General features: G+C 38.8%; 3 protein-coding genes across 4 annotated transcripts; all 3 read right to left on the reverse strand.

Moving 5' to 3' along the window:
* Positions 1-30: 30 nt before the first annotated feature.
* LOC121953916 (uncharacterized) lies at positions 31-6086 on the reverse strand. 2 transcript variants are annotated; one of them, XM_042501194.2, is made up of 14 exons: positions 5911-6086; positions 5636-5806; positions 5444-5549; positions 4131-4253; positions 3937-4050; positions 3239-3416; positions 3038-3166; positions 2724-2911; positions 2416-2612; positions 2237-2328; positions 2103-2157; positions 1163-1260; positions 385-603; positions 31-210 (listed from the first exon to the last, which is right to left on the reverse strand). In XM_042501194.2, exons 1-14 carry the CDS (start codon positions 5970-5972, stop codon positions 167-169), a joined length of 1776 nt encoding a protein of 591 aa, XP_042357128.2. In that variant the 5' UTR covers positions 5973-6086; the 3' UTR covers positions 31-166. The 2 variants fall into 2 exon arrangements, with proteins under 2 accessions (XP_042357128.2, XP_087944009.1); XM_088087883.1 differs by having other exon boundaries at positions 31-603.
* Positions 6087-7461: 1375 nt separating this feature from the next.
* Positions 7462-12328, reverse strand: tmed8 (transmembrane p24 trafficking protein 8). Its single transcript, XM_042500849.2, has 6 exons — positions 12169-12328; positions 10635-10746; positions 10402-10495; positions 9752-9845; positions 9292-9585; positions 7462-8793 (listed from the first exon to the last, which is right to left on the reverse strand). Exons 2-6 carry the CDS (start codon positions 10742-10744, stop codon positions 8576-8578), a joined length of 810 nt encoding a protein of 269 aa, XP_042356783.1. The 5' UTR covers positions 10745-10746; positions 12169-12328; the 3' UTR covers positions 7462-8575.
* Positions 12329-12882: 554 nt separating this feature from the next.
* noxred1 (NADP-dependent oxidoreductase domain containing 1) lies at positions 12883-16079 on the reverse strand. The gene is made up of 6 exons (XM_042500781.2): positions 15662-16079; positions 14536-14717; positions 13829-14009; positions 13598-13752; positions 13242-13440; positions 12883-13146 (listed from the first exon to the last, which is right to left on the reverse strand). Exons 1-6 carry the CDS (start codon positions 15817-15819, stop codon positions 12990-12992), a joined length of 1032 nt encoding a protein of 343 aa, XP_042356715.2. The 5' UTR covers positions 15820-16079; the 3' UTR covers positions 12883-12989.
* Positions 16080-16093: the final 14 nt, after the last annotated feature.

Below are 16093 nucleotides of genomic sequence, written 5' to 3' on the forward strand. Positions count from 1 at the left end.
AATGTTGTTTCTTTAAATAACAAGAAAACGTTTGAGTTAAAAATATTTATTGGCATTTTGATATCAACCATTTGACCTAGTCCAGCACTTCTACCTCACATACAGATATGTGGGGACAAGGTCAGGGACATAAAGTAATGTGTTAAGCATGCAGATCAGAGATTTGTTATGCAAAGTGCAAAACCTCACGCTCAGCTGGCAGCATATTTCCTGTTTGGAGAAAGTACGGAGGGTGTTAAAAAGATAGAAGAATGAAAGAAAGTGACTACAAAGAGGCTGCAGAATACATCATGAAAAAAATTACATAACAGATCACAGTATCCGCCATTGTTTAATTATGATTTAAAAATTGTCCTGAATGAATTTCTTTGCATTATTTGTTACCAGGAATCTCCACTGTGCACTTGACTGTGTCATTGTAGAAGGTACCAGAGCAGTCTGATCCACCAAACACCAGCAATGTGCAGCAGACACTGACTTTTTCCCCCTGGTCATGCTTCTCTGCATCGGCTGGGATGGAGCAGCTTAAGTTTATCATGCTGTGTCCCGCACGAGGTTTAGAGCAAAGCAGAGGAGATAACAATGAGCTCCACATGTTGGTGTCTGAGGAGAAATCAAAGCAGGCAGGATTCACTGAACAGAGCAGCTGATTTGTAAAATGTTAGAGTAGGGCTGCAACTAACGATTACTTTCATTAATTACTAATTACTAATGTGATAATTATTTTTTACAATTTAATTAATCAATGTTTAAAACATGTAAGAAATCTGTGAAAAATGCTCATGACAATTTTCCAGAGCCCAAAAAAAGCATCTGCAATTTGCCTCTTTTGTCTAACCAACAGTCCAAAACCTACAGATTTTTTATTTACCTTCATAAATGACGACAAAAAGCTGAACATTTTCTTATTAAGAAGCTGGAACTACCAATGGCTTGACATTTTTGCTTGAATAGAATTTGAATTTAATTCGCTTGAAATGGTTGCAGATTCATTTTCTTTCCATTAATTAGTTGTTGCAGCTCTAGAACAGAGTGACTCAAGTGGATTGCCATGTCCGATACACTTATTCAACTATTATGGACAACAATGGGTCACACTGATATAGTCTTATTGCATTTACTGTATATAATCAGATTTAGGTGGCGCAAATGATGTACTCACCAGTGTTGAAAATATGTGCATCCTGCAGGGCTCCAATTGCACTGCAGCCTCCACTGACTAAAATCCTGTTGTCTGAAACTGGTATTGCTGCATGAAACCTGTCAACGTACAGGCAAGGACGTTTTCACATGAACCATGAGCGCTCTAAAGCTGGTTTCTACATAATATTTAAAGGAACAGTGTGTAAGATTTTGGGGAATTTAGTAGCATCTAGCAGATTGCAGATTACAACCATCTGAGACTTCTCCTGGTTAAGATTCTTTCAGTATTAATCATTCAGGAAGTTTTTACCATGAGCCAAATCGTGGCGATTAAATCTGTACAATCACTGAATAAAGTGGTTTCATGTTACACATCAGTGTTTCCCCCACACTGTAATGTAATGTGTGCTCGCCATCTTTCTGCTCCACACATTCAGGTTTTTACTGTAAACCAAATTATTCCCAGCTGTCCCCTTCCTCTCCAAAACAAATAAGCCCTGTGATTTAAACCCAAAACACTAATGAACACAAATAAAGAAGTTTAATGGTAAAAAAAATTATTATTTATTATTATTGGTTGTGGCAGAGTCACTGTCTGGAGCCAGTGTTTGGTGTGTCAGGTCTGGCTCCCTTTAAAAGATATAAACTGCTCATTTTGAGGTTATAAAACACAACCATTTTTATTTTAATGTGACTTTACACAAAAAGATATATTATATTCCACTTCTGCCAGTATATGCCCCTAAATCCTACACACTGAACCTTTAAATCACTTAGTTATTTCATATTGAGCTAAACAACAATCTAAAATATGATGGTCTTATTGTTTCCCTAGAGATGACATTTTGTGTTTAATCTCATTAAATTCAGATGCAGCTTCGTCTGTCAAAAACACCAAAAATATAAAAACAGATGGCTACATTGATTGATTTCTCAAGGTTGATTAGTCCAGTACTCACCCTCGAGGCAGCGGTGGCATGTTCCCACACTTCACAGCTGTGTACTCCATGAATCCTTCAGCAGAAAAAAAAAAATCAGCTTAGGCCTGGACACAAAATGTTCGCCTTGTGCAGCCACTGAATCTTCATCATACCCAGATCTAGAACATGGAGATCATTGAGGTAGGTAGCGGTCTTCCGTCCCCCAAATATGATCAGTTTCTGTGACATCAGTGTGGCTGAGTGTCTGTTTCATATCAACAAAAGCATGGGATTAATATTTAAAAGGAAATAAAAAACAGTCACTGTAATAACTTCAAAAAGAAGAACTGACCCAAACCGTGGCAGAGGTCTGTCACCCTCCACAATCGGCTGGTACCAGAGTTCAAACTCGGGGTTAAAGATGTACAGAGTATTACTGCAGGATTTATCCACAGAGGAATGGCTCGGCTGAACTCCACCAAACACAAAAAGCTCTTTCTTATAAAAGGCTGCAGAGTGATATGCCAAATTTGGAACATTGCCTTTCGCCTAAAGGGTATAAATCCACAAAAACAAAGCAAAAGAAAGCATTTCCTATATCTCTGCTTGAACATGAGAAATCAAGGACTCCAACACATTTGGAACTTGCAACAAACCCACATTGACAAGCTTCCACTTCCAGGTCACAGTATTCAGGATGTACAGTTCGCTGTAGCGTTGACCCTCCCTCAGGCCGCCGTACACAAAAACCGACTTAGAGTCTGGGTCATAGGTCGCAGAGTGTCCTCGGGCGCAGGGCGGTACGGGTCCAGACGCAGAGGAGTTCATGGGGAACCAGAAGTCATTGTCTGGAAAGAGATCGAGAAGTAAACTTAATGTGGAAAAACTAATTTTCACAGCGTAAATGTGCTCATTAAACATATATTTTAGGGCTTCCTGTTCACGATTGGTTGCAACGTGAAATACCCACTGACCTAGCTCTAGCTTCCACAGGGAGTCCTCGCAGTAGTGTTGATCCGCCGTCTCTCCTCCGATGAGGACGGCTGTGTCGGGGTCACTCAGACACATCGTATGGCTCCAGCGCTTTGATGGACATGCTGAAACTAAATCGCAATCTCCGTCAAAACCCTTTTTGTGCATGCAAATGTGACCACAGCGGTTGTTAGTTTTCTGACCTTCTCTGGTCTCGGTCTTTATCTGCACACTCATTTCCTCTTTGCTGTTCATCCTGGACAGCCTCATTTTCTTGGGAGTTGAAGATTGTTCCATGTCGTCTGCGAGACTGTCCATGTCCTCAGAGCTCCATGTCAGACGGCCTCTCCTACTAATAAGTGTCCGTCTGGGTGTCTTATCCTTTGTTGTTGTATATTACAGAATAAGTCACTTACTTTACATGCAGATATGAATATGTTAAGGGTTCCCACATATTTTCATGGACAACATTTCAAAATTTTCCCATGACTTTTCAAGGACCCATGATGACATCTTGACCTACATGCCTGGCATTTTTCAAACATATCAGACTGAAAATCTATTCAAAGATCATTTCAGCTAGCTGGCATGCATTAAGAGAGAGCAATGGAATAAAAGCAATGACAAAACATACGTAAACAAAACATCACGCATCGACACATATTAGAGCTACGTCCCATCAGCAGCTACAGAAAATAAATTTGTCGTCATTACATTATGTGGAAGGTTATTCACGGAAGATTAATGACAATTTCCTTAAACAAAAAAAAAACATGACTTTTCCAAAACTTCCACTCATTTTTCTTTTCCAGACCTGTAAATTGTGATTGTGAAATTCCATGACTTTTCCAGGTTTTCCATGACCATGGGAACCCTGTATATTGTTGAGCATAAGTCTTACCGTAGGCCAGAATGGAGGTTTATTTCCTGTCGTCGACTCACTGGTGTCAATTTTATTAACTTGTATCTCGCCACAGAAAACACTGTCACCCAAGTGTGAGGAGTTGGAAGTTATCTGTAACGCAGGACAATGATGAAATGCTGCAACACAAGTGCAGACAACTGCTAAACACTTTTTAACCCTACTCATCTCACCGTTTCATTTGCAACACTTTGGTTTAACGTGCAGGAGAGATCAGCGACATTGTGCTGCTCTGGGAACTGAAATTTCCTTGGAACCAGAGGAGTACTGCTGAAGACACTGTCTTTATCCTGCGGCTGGACACAAGCGTTTGTTTTAGACAAAACAGTGACAATATGACCCAAGAACCTCATGCAGCAGGCCTTCTAAATCTGAAAAACTGAACTATAACCAGCACTGGGGAGAAGTGAACTATAGTTTAGCTCCATTTTGCAGTAGCTTGCTGTTAATTCAACAACATTTATATCTGCAATACATATTGATTACAGCACCTTTATCAATCTCACATCAGGGAAATTCACACGTTACAGCAGCTCAAGAGTAAAATGAAAAAAAGTGATTTGAGTGCTAAAAAGGATATAATATAAAAAATACAAAGATAAAATAAAAGCAAAATAACATATAATCAATAAACACTGAAGTCCCTTTGACCACAGTTAAACAGAGGTATTGATTATTGCTATTTGCTGCACTGTGGCTCTCTGCTGCCATTTATTTACTGACACGTAAGACCTCTTGTATTATTATATATCTTGTATATATTTTTTTGTATTATATTTTGTTATTATTTAATATCAAATGCACATTAGGGGTCGACAGATTATTGGCCTGACCAATTGTTGGGGCTGATATTTGGCATTTTGCCTATTATCTGTATCAGCGTTTTATTTTAATAGTTGCTGATAAAATAAATTAATTAAAAAGTGCAAAGAAAGTGTCAGCATGGGAAGAACTTTTGCTTTGTAAAACCCTAGGGAGCTTTTTTTTTTTTTACAGTAAGTAGCTCTTTAGCTCTATTGAGGGCTTTGGTGTAGTTCAACTTTTTTCCAGAGTGAAGTGATTTGTAGCTTCCTCAACACTAAACAATATTAATATATCACTATCTGGTATCAGGGCCGGCTCTTGGCATAGGCGATATAGGCGGTCGCCTAGGGCGCCATCTGCGCTGCCACACCGCCAGTCCCCCTTGGCCTCAAGGGAAAATAATAATAAAATAATAATTTTCTATGCCCACTGGTGCCCTCACTTAGTGTTTGCTGTCTAGAAAATATATATATATTAACATTACAAATAAATAAACAGTGACATGTTCCTAAATTATGTGTGAGCACGTGATGTGTCGTTATTGGGTGCGGAGGTGCAGGTTAGGGTTAGAGCACCTAGGGCACCAAATTGGGTAGAGCCGGCCCTGTCTGGTATATATATATATAGAGTTGTTTTCTTATGCTGAACATTAGCTGAGAGAAGTTAAGAAAATTCCTCCTACCTGTCCACACACTGTGAGCACAATCTTGCCATAAACTCCTCTCCTGCCTCTTTCTGCTGCTACTGAGACAATGTCTTCTCTCCAGTCTCCCTCCCAGGTCAGGCACCTGGGCTCAAAGTCGATTTTACCAGTTAACACTCTTTTTTTTTTTTTATGCGTGTGAAAATAAGCTAACACCTGTCCTCCACATACCTTGCTTGAGCTGTCAGAGTCCCAATTTTCTGAGCTGGTACTTCTGCACTGAGCAGAACATCCACTGATATTGTGGCCTCGCTGCATTTCCATTCTCCGAGGCCGAAGATGACCAGCTGTTTGGGGAGAGGCAGCGGGATGTGGACCTGAAAGCAACTTCGGTTGGATTTGCTGCGGAGAGTGAAACATGTTTGAACTGTCGTTTTAAAAACAAAAACAAAAAAAATAATAAAATAAAATTTAAAAAAAATATATATATATAAAATAAGGCCTACCTGATGAACTGTCGAGGAGCGTCACGCAGGGACCAGAGGACATAAAAATTCAGCTTCCCCATGTTGTTTGAGGTCACCTCGTCAAAAAGTTTGGCGTTCAAAGCAGCTATTAACACTTTGGAGGACCCTGGAGCTCCGGGAGCTCTGATTGGCTGATTCGAGCGCGAGGCCGTTGAGAAAACGCACAGCTGAGACCTGCGCGTTGGTTAATTATGAGGAAACAGGGGCGTGGATATCAGGGGGGCGCAGGGGACACGAGCCCCTCAGTGTTCAGAAGGTGAATTTGTCCCTCCAGATAAAAACAAAAGAAAAGGTAGGAGAGGACTTCTGTTTTGACAGAATTAAATACATTTACACTGTAAATTCATGCAGAGAAGGCACAAACTGGTGTATAGAAATTCATCTGAATGCAGAAAATGAAGTGTTTGATACTCAATATTTTCTGGCGGAGGACCCCCAAACCCCCCGTTCACATAATAATATTAATACTACTACTACTAATAATATTAATAATAAATAATTAATAAACTTTATTTGTAAAGTGCTTTTCTAAACCAAAGTTACAAAGTGCTTCACAAAACCAAACAATGTATTACGAGAGCTTAAGGGTGCTCTCCCCCGCGAGAAAAACTTATTTATAACATACAGTGTATATATATATATATATATATATATATATATATATATACATTTTTCTGCATATAATAATAATAACAATAATAATAATAACATTTAAAAACCTTTTGCTTTTTTAAACAAATGATTAGAGGTTAAATAAATAGTATGAAAGCTTTATATATGGGGCACCCAGTGACTCAGTTGGTAGAGCAGGTGCCCCATGTGCGGAGGCCTTGTCCTCGCTGCAACAGCTGTGGGTTTGATTCCAGTCTCAGCCCTTTGCTGCATGTCTTCCCCTCTCTCTCCCCCTTTCACACTTCAGCTTTCCAGGTGATGGTGAGGGTGATGTTGGTTAATGTTATTTTTCTGCCTCCCTCATGTGCAGCACGTAATGGGGGTGGACAATACACTGAAAACGCCGTCATTCATGACTGCATGGTTATTAATATTTCACAACTGAGAAAATATGGGAAAAAATATAACTAAAAAGTTCTTGTCAGAACATTTAGTTCTAAGTTATTGCTTATAAAATAATCAAATCAACGTGTAAGAACGATTAAGAAAGTTCCTACTGGTTTTTGATAATCCAGTAAAAAATGAGGGACACTACATTCAACTCTGGAGTCTGACAGGCCCTCAGGGAGAGCTGAAAATAAAACCTGGTTTCATCAACACTTCTGTAACAATTACATCAATCCCCTAATGCCACAATTTAATGGAAACACAGGGGACCATCCTGCAGCGCTTTCTAATCCTGGATCCGCAGTGAGTCTGTTATGAAATGACGGCGTCTCGGGACAGATTTAGTTGAGCGACCACACACACCAGCTGTCTAAATGACATCTCTGAAGTGTCACCTTGTAACGTTTGCGTGCTCTGAAATTTCTAAACCATCTACTAATCATGTTTTTATCCAAAAATGAATCACAAAAATAGATAATCTTCTCTTTATTGTGGAATATAAATTTCAGGAACAAATGTCATCAGACCTTACAGTAAAGGTACAGTACAGCAAACATGAGGGGCTTTCAACAGGTTTACATTTGTAAACCTGTTTGCTTTACATTGTATACAGCATTAGCAGCCAAATCTGTGACATCTTTGGGAGCATGCACACGAGTGAGTGTGGTAGAAGCATCGATTTTAAAAACAGGATGAAACATAAATCCAAAGTATGTCCAACACACGAGGACATTCAAAAACAAACACGCTGACCTCCACATACATAGACCTGTGCACAAAACACATTTAGATGAAATTTTACAACTGCTCCCTGCCTCCGAAACAGTAAATTAAAGGGTGGAGAGGCGAGGCAAATGTAAATATTTAATCTATATTACATAATAAGAGCTTTATGTGATAAGGGATGGCTTTTAATTGTGTCATAAAAAGCACACTCTGGAAAAACTGCTTGCTTCAGTACATTCAATTCTTAAATCTTTTACCGACACACCACGATGACAGCAGACAGCTCTGTGTACAGAATTTGCATAACATAATTATTCTGTCACATGATCAAATTTAACACAGATTAAAAAAATAATAATAATAAGTTACGATACAAAGCAGAGAGATAAATACACGCAACAACAACCAAGCAACATAATCAGAAAATGTGTCCGCATACAAACAAACAACGAAAAACTCAATTTCTTTAGAGCACTGCTGATTAAGCACCTGGCCGGGTGAAATATATGTTCTGTGCAGGTGTTCCCTGATCACTGCTACCATAGAAATGTTACGGCTGGAGATAATATACGTTTTATGACGGGCACTTGACCAAATAGCACAGTGCATACACAGGAACATGGCACATATGCAAGGCTTCTTCAAATAGCTATCTGCAAGACACTGGAGCAAATGTTGCAATCAAAACTATCTGATCATAAAGTGTGGCAACACAAGCTGATAAAGTGATAAAAAATAGATATGCTAATATTTACCCTTTTATATTATAACTTCATCTTTTTTTTTCCAAGTATGGAATCAAAAATAGTTCATAAGAGTAGTATTTTTCCTGTAAATTTTACATTCATAAACTGGCATCTCAGGCACTATAATAAACTCTGTAGTAAAGAGTTTTATTTCGCCATAGTGAGTAGGAGTTATCAAACTTCAGGAGGTAAGTGCCTTCACCTGGAAAATCGTGGCTCCCACCCTGGACGGATAAGTGACTGTCCTGGCGGTACACGGGTAGGATTTCAGCCAAGTTTGAGTTGGTTTGAGTTTTGGAGCCCTTCTCCACGTCTCCGTTACTGACGGGCCCTGCAACAGGAATCACATAAAGCACAAAGTCAACATTTTTACACATTTACAGACGTCTCTTTCCCGATTTAAGTAAACGGGGATGAAAGTCTATCTGGGCCAGTGGGCATCACTTGACCAACCCGGATGGTGTAATTCCACTTTTGGCCACTATGTAAAATCTGCATCAGAGCCTGACGCACTTCCTGAGGGGTTGGTAAAGCCGCGTTCAACACGGTTCAATGTGATGATGTTCTGTTGTCTCATTTAGCCACAACTGCCTCTTTAAAGACACATAAAGGTTTCATAGTTTGTAAATGCAGTATTTTCAGACAGATTTTATGTCGCAGAACAAAACATGAAAGTCTCTTGAGCTTGTGTTGACCAAAGACCTTAAATCACGCTTCTAACCAAAAACCCATAGAGACCAGTCTCAAACTGCTTTCTGGATTTTAGGACTCATCACTGGGTTTCTCTATTTAAAGTGCTTATAATTCTGAACTGAAACTGCTAACTGACCTTCCAGCTCCTCCTCTTCCTCTTCGTCATCACTTGACTCGCTGATGTGCACAGTGATGGACCGGCTTGTGACGGGAGTCCAGTCAAAATATATGCCGAAGCCAATGTCATAACCGTCTGTGGCAAACTCCCAGCACACTTTCTTGGCCTCGGGGACAGTGGGCACGTGAACCGTCATGATGTCGCCTCTGTACACTGTCACCATGCTGTCGTCCTCCGTTCGAAGTTTCGCCTTGAGCTCCTTCAGAGCAGCAGATGTCCATGTTGTTGGGGGTTTCAGGGGCGGCATCTGGGCTGCCATCAGGAGGAAAAAATGGCAATATGTCGATAAAGAGCAAAACAGCTGAAATCTATTTATCAAGCCGTAAAGACACTATAGATTTACGTATTTAGAGCTTCTGTGAACAGCTTTATGAAACTTGTGAATCCAATCATGATGGCATACTCTGCAGGTCCTCACCTTTCATCTCAGCGGAGGGCTGACAGCTCGCAGCGCTGTTGTTCTCCTCACCTCCTTCCCCCAGGGCCGGCTCTGCTGGGGCCTCGTCGTTACCCTCAAAATGCAAACACACAAATATGTAATTATAGCCAAGAAATGACATTATATTACATACACTTTATTAACACTCGCTGACAGCACCTCTGACACACTTCACCTTCTGAAACTTGAATCAACATCACTTTTTTTGAGCTGCAATCAGACACCTTTTAAAACTATTTCATACTTTTATCCCTAAGCAAATGGTTTGATTCTTTTAAAAAGATGGCAAAAATGCAAGGAGTAATTTGGCAAAAACAAAAAAAAAAAGTCCCACAAATTGCAAGTAACTAGTAGATTTGGGAAATTATTTTTAAAAACACTAGGGAAGAATGTACAGGGAGCTATATTTATTATTATTATTGTAATAATACATTTTAAAGTATTTTTCAAAATTATTACAATTTTAAGCTGTTTTAGATAATTTCCTTATTGTTGTTTTTCATGTTTTTATTTTATTTTATTTACTTATTTAGCTAATTTTCAGCTAATCTACGTGTACTCTTTACTAATTTCTTTGCTAATTGCCTTGTAGTCATGTTTTTTCAAAAGAAAGATTAAATATCAAATACCTCACAATGTTGCCCTGAATCCTCCTTGGTCTGATCCATATCGGCCCGCTTTGAAGACTGGACACAGCTCTGTGAAAGGTTTGTATTCTGGAGTCTAATGAGCAGACAGGACAGCAGCAAAAGAGACATCACAATATTTCAGCAGAGATTAAATTAGGATGCAAGAAGAAGAACTGGCAATGCATTTCCTTACAGCAGCTGTATAAGCAGCACTTTCTGCAGCAACAGGCTACCTGTCCAGCGGTCTGTCGTCGCACTGGTTGGATGTTATTCCGGGAAAAGACGAGAAGGAGAGGGAGGACAGCCGCGACTGGAGCTCTGATGTGGCCTCTAATCTCTCCATGGCTGTAAAGACAAGACAAACACCTCTGTCTGCGTGGCTGGAGACACGAAAGCCCTCCCCTTCAAGGCACGGGGAGGGAGGGAGAGATGACAGCACTGGAGCTAACCTCCTGCTGCTTGGAAAAACTAACTAAAAAAAACTGCTTTTTGACACTTAGAGACCATGTTAACCTCAGTGCAAACTGGCGAATCAACAACCAAAGCCACAAAAGCGAAATGTGTAACGTTATATATGTTTGAGCCTTTACCACTTTGCTTCATCCTCAAAAACTGTCATTAGCACGCCACTGATGTTCGCTTCCGAATCGTAGTTTCCGATTCAGCAGTTAGGTGGGAAGTTAAAGGAAATCTAATTTCCATCGTTTATTGATATATCCGGGATTTTTGCATCTCTTACTCTTGTGAAAGCAGGTTAGACATTCACGGGAAAGCCCCGAGGCTGTCTGAAAACCAGTTTCACATGACTGTAATCTTTTCTCTTTATGTGAAAACGCAAAAGTGGAAGATTTCCCTGCTTTTTTTCCACACTAATCACATTAGACCAGGTCCAGATCAAAACCCACTATACCTGGACAGGTCAAATCTGGACTAGATTACCCCAGAGAACATCAATATTATTGGAACACTGTTTCAAATTTGTGGAACCTTTATTCTATTTGTGAAAATGAAAAAAAAAGATTTCCATGCTTTGTTATTCATTTGTTATCCAAATAAGACTAGATCAAAAAACGCTCCATTAAAACAGGTCAAACCCGGACTAGATTATCTTAGAGAGACCAAAAATTATTCAGAAACTCAGTTTCAGATTTATGAAACCTTTACTCCATTTGTGAACATGCAAAAAAAAAAAAGATTTAACTGTGCTTTAAAAAAAAAAGAAAAAAGAAAAAGAAAAAACAAACAAACAAACAAAAAAAACTATACCCAGACAGGTCAAATCTGGACTAGATTGTCCCAGAAAGACTAAATATTATTAAGAACACAGTTTTAGATTTGTTAAACCCTCATTTTATTTGTGAAAATGAAAATGCAAAAAGGAAAGATTTCACTGCTTTCCTTCTCAAAAGTAGACCACATTAGAACAGGTCCATATATATATATATATATATATATATATATATATATATATATATATATAATTACACCTAGACAGGTCAAAGTCAAATCTGGATTAAAAATATTCCGAAAAGGCAAAGTATTATTTAAAACACAGTTTCAAATTTCACACAGCCTTACATATCTACCATGCTGTCTCAACAAGAGGCGCAAAAAGTAAAGCGCTGAGTTACTCAATCAAAAGCGAACTTCAGCGTCGCGTCATTAGCTGGGAGGCTAACAGGTTAGCTCATGTTAGCTGATGATACCTAGCCCGAAGAGAAAGTGCAGCTGAAGAAGCTGCGGGAACACCCGAAAAAATGATCTTACCACGATGTAACGTTGATAATCTGATGACTCGAGACGAATTTTCTTTGGTCTAACTCAGGCCATCAGGAAATGCGCCTCCATATCACTGCAATCATATGACGGATGTCTCCACGGAGCTGCTGCTGCCTGACAGGAAAAAACAGACCCGAATTTTGACACTTCCGTGTTTTCTCGAGCGTTGACGAAAATCAACGAGTCTTCAGCTCGAGCTACAATAACTTAAAAAAAAAAAAAACATTATTCCCGAGTTTACCGGTTATTTATATATATTTCATGAATGTGCTGTATTTTTATATCACGTATTTATTTGGCTGTTTTATATTGTATCTGTAAATCTCTTTTAAATTGAAACAGGCCTACTTATTAATAGGTTATTTCATTTGCAATTTTTAATTAGATTTATGATTATTAAATTATAATGTCTATTTTAACTGTTCAGTTAGCTGTTGATAATTTAATGCTGTATTACAATTTCTGTGACACTTACAGTCATATGTTGCTGCATTTTGAACACTGGAAAATATATTGTTTTACTACATTTCTTCGACATTTCGGGATTACAATAACCACCACAATGTCCAGAAAATATATAAATTGGTCACCTTAATAAATCATGCCTGAATAGTGCTAAATACCAAACAGATGATGTATGGAAAACAAAAGTATTAAAAACACAATATCTGCAGATATCACAAAGCATAATGCTGGGGCCTATTTATTAAAATGCTGTTTATATTACAGAATCATTTTCAAAACAAAACGTGCAACATAGAGGAATTACAGTCTGTGGTGGATATTTTTAAAAAATATCCAGTTAAGTTTTAAAATAGAGAGTAACCGTCCAGTTTTGCTGGTGTCTCCAGCAGTGATTTGTACGCTGCAGAGATGCTCTCTTGCAGAGGTTTGGTGTTTGACAGAAAGCGCAGCAGTGGTGTCTCCTTGGTCTGGGCATCAGTGAGAGAAATCCAGGGAAAAGGCCTTTGTGGGAGGAAAAAAAATATACGTGACTGGCAAAAATAGGTTAGACATGGCAGAAATATATCTGTATTTGGGTAATACAGTGTTGCACTCACTCCTCTGAAAGAAGGCAAGAGGCATATGATGCACTGATGAAACTGTGAGCATTTAAGTCCACAGTGTGCGGCCTGTTTTCTTTAAGGATGCTGTTAATAAGAGAGAGAGCATCACTGGATCCCAGACTGGTGGAGGTGCAGATATTTAGCAGGCTGTACAACACTGCACACACCCAGTTTCGACCCAGAGAAATGCCACCTAAATACAGGAATTACAAGTCAGCTCAGTCAGGAATACAACTTTATTAATGAAAATGTCAAGTGAATTTCAATTGCTTTCTCATCCATCATATATAACATGAGAATTTCAAATGCAAGACAGAAATTGAAGTCTGCAACACTGAAACATGACATACCGCTCATTGCAAGAGGACTTGATGCCTCAATCAGCAAAGGATTCGTCAAAGCTGCAGTCAGGCGAGTGCAGGACAGCCACACATCTGCCCGGTCACAAGCTACAAAGTCATACTGTGGTTTAAGAATGAAGTCGTGTCCAAGAAGCTGTGCCAATCTGAAATTAAACATCAAAAGAGTGAATTTAGTGACTGAATATTAATAATGCTGTATGCGTGTGAGTGTGTGAGTACCTGGTGATGGGTACACCAGAGGTGAAGCTGTACACAAGGCAACGCTTTGGCAGGTGAGAGTGGAGATCGGCGCAGACCTTTGGGAGGTGAGAGGGCAGACAGCAGAGGAACAGGACGTCTGCCCATGCTGCCAGTCTGCGATTGTCAAAGAAACATTCAAATCCTGTCTGGAGGAATTTAGCTGAAACACGGAAGCAACACGGGAAACATAAGGACAAGACTTTGAGTATATAAGTGCCATTTTCAGTATTCAAAAAATAAGCTCATGGTGCATTTTATTAAATCAATTAAATCAACTCATGTTTTATATTTAACTTCTTGAGAGAGGGTAGTTATACACACTTCAAGTAGGTGCAAGGCTTTCAAAAAAAGTGTGCATGAGGAAAAATGTAATGCCTGCACAGTTATTCCATGCCACACAAGTTTAATGAATCTTTGTCAGGTCAAAATAATCATTTTGGTCATTTTGACCTGACAAAGATCCAAGAAGGTTAAAAATGTAAATTTGCTATTAATTTTTTATATTTATGATATTGTCAACTGTTACTTTTTGTTTCATTGGGATTATTATCATCTGACAACACAGGCCTTTTCACTTCTGATTTCATAATTAATTTGATAATCCACACACTAGCTGATTTAGTGAGTTTCCCTGCATCACAACAACTTTAATTGGGACTTCAAAGTGTCTTGTTTTTTCAGTGTACCTGCAGATTCTGGTCTTCTACTGGAGATCTTAATATGTGATGGTTTGATGCCTGACTTCTCTGCGAGGGAGAGGAGCAACTGTTTCCCCAGGTGACCCATCCCGAGTATCCCAACGCAGAGGTCACTGTCTCCTCCTGATGCCCCCGAGTCTCTGTTTTCAGTGTGACTTTTGATGAAACATCTAAATATAAACATGCATCAATCAGAATGACTTCATCAGGACAAATACAGTGTTGGGAAGGTAACTTTTGAAATGCAGTCAGTTACAGATCATTAGCTACCCTGTAAAATGTAATAATGTAACTTTATTTGTAATGTTATCCAAGTAATGTAACTTATTACATTTGATTGCTTTTGATTACATCTCTAACAAATGTTTTTAAAGTGGGAAACAAAGCTAAAAAAAACCCTGAATAGGTTACGCCAAAAAGCATTACTCTACTATGAAAAGATGCGAAGCAACAGACTAAATGTTATATTCTACATATAGGCTTTTACCCAAAAATAATATATCTGGACTAAGCCCCTAATGACCAACCATTTCAAATAAAAACTGTGATTTTATTACATAGTTTTTCTCAGTAACTATAAGGGACTTTTGTTATTTATGAGAGGGGAGGGGGTGGTGCAAAAAGGGGGAGGCACTTCAAATATTTTTTTTAGGCACTGGGGAGGGAGTTATGGTTTTTTAATACGCTTAGTAGAGGGACATTCAACTTTAAATAGTTGTATTTTTAGCATATATTTCAATCCCCAGATGCCAACACAAACAAGGCATGTGATCCCTATAAATCTCCAAAATTAGGACATTAATCATAGTCAGAAACTGTGAAGTATGGTTATTTATGGTGGAGGGACAGTCACTCATTTCTCCCAGTCACTCATGGAGGCTCAAGACATGAAAAACAGAAACAAAGTCCTTTCCAAGCCACCCTGCTACTCTCATAAATAGAGTAAAGCCCCTAACATTTCACAATAAGCTTACATTTATTTTGTAATGAATTAACTAAGTTGGGCTTAACTAGTTATGCCTAACAATGACAATAACGTACGCTTAAAGTTATTCTAAAAGTCTTCCTGTGTGTCACAAACACTTTATTTAGCCTTCACAGCCAGATGAATTACCTCAGTGAGTGGACCAATTTACACAGGAATACTGCGTGCGCGCACCCGCAAAACGTCAATCCAGCTGAGCGTGCACGAAGGTAAAGTAACTCTTTTTCATCCTCAGTTAGTCCAGACTCAAAAGAAAAACCGCTCAGATCAGCAGAGACGTCCGCCATCGCCCCAAAGTCTCGACAGAGGTAAAATTAGCCAAAAATCAACAATGACAAGCTTAAAAACATTGTAAAAGTTTGCCTCCTCCTCCTGTTTCCATGGTAAAAGGACAACTTCCGATTCAACGGCTGTCATTTTTCAAAATAAAATTCTTTGCGGCATAAACAGCAAAAGTTAAAATGCTGTGATTTAAAAAACAATTATTTAATATATTAAACAAAATCAAAATTACAAAATACATCCTTGCCAATCTGAAAAAGTTTTTTTAAAAATATCTAG

The sequence above is a fragment of the Plectropomus leopardus genome, chromosome 14, assembly GCF_026936395.1.
Source record: "Plectropomus leopardus strain MGB_pleo_1.0 chromosome 14, ASM2693639v1, whole genome shotgun sequence".
Classification (NCBI taxonomy): Eukaryota; Metazoa; Chordata; class Actinopteri; order Perciformes; family Serranidae; genus Plectropomus; species Plectropomus leopardus.

Excerpts from the sequence above, each read along its gene's own strand:
- LOC121953916 (XM_042501194.2), bottom strand. The coding sequence starts at position 5,972 with ATGGGGAAGCTGAATTTTTATGTCCTCTGGTCCCTGCGTGACGCTCCT. Across the intron at positions 3,167-3,238 it reads AAAGACCGAGACCAGAGAAG|TTTCAGCATGTCCATCAAAG; the intron begins GTCAGAAAACTA and ends ATTGCGATTTAG. Across the intron at positions 2,912-3,037 it reads CCTGTGGAAGCTAGAGCTAG|ACAATGACTTCTGGTTCCCC; the intron begins GTCAGTGGGTAT and ends ATCTCTTTCCAG.
- tmed8 (XM_042500849.2), bottom strand. The coding sequence starts at position 10,744 with ATGGAGAGATTAGAGGCCACATCAGAGCTCCAGTCGCGGCTGTCCTCC. Across the intron at positions 10,496-10,634 it reads GACGACAGACCGCTGGACAG|ACTCCAGAATACAAACCTTT; the intron begins GTAGCCTGTTGC and ends TCTGCTCATTAG. Across the intron at positions 9,586-9,751 it reads GCCCTCCGCTGAGATGAAAG|CCCAGATGCCGCCCCTGAAA; the intron begins GTGAGGACCTGC and ends TCCTGATGGCAG.
- noxred1 (XM_042500781.2), bottom strand. The coding sequence starts at position 15,819 with ATGGCGGACGTCTCTGCTGATCTGAGCGGTTTTTCTTTTGAGTCTGGA. Across the intron at positions 14,718-15,661 it reads AAATTGGTCCACTCACTGAG|ATGTTTCATCAAAAGTCACA; the intron begins GTAATTCATCTG and ends GTTTATATTTAG. Across the intron at positions 13,441-13,597 it reads AAGTCCTCTTGCAATGAGCG|GTGGCATTTCTCTGGGTCGA; the intron begins GTATGTCATGTT and ends TCCTGTATTTAG.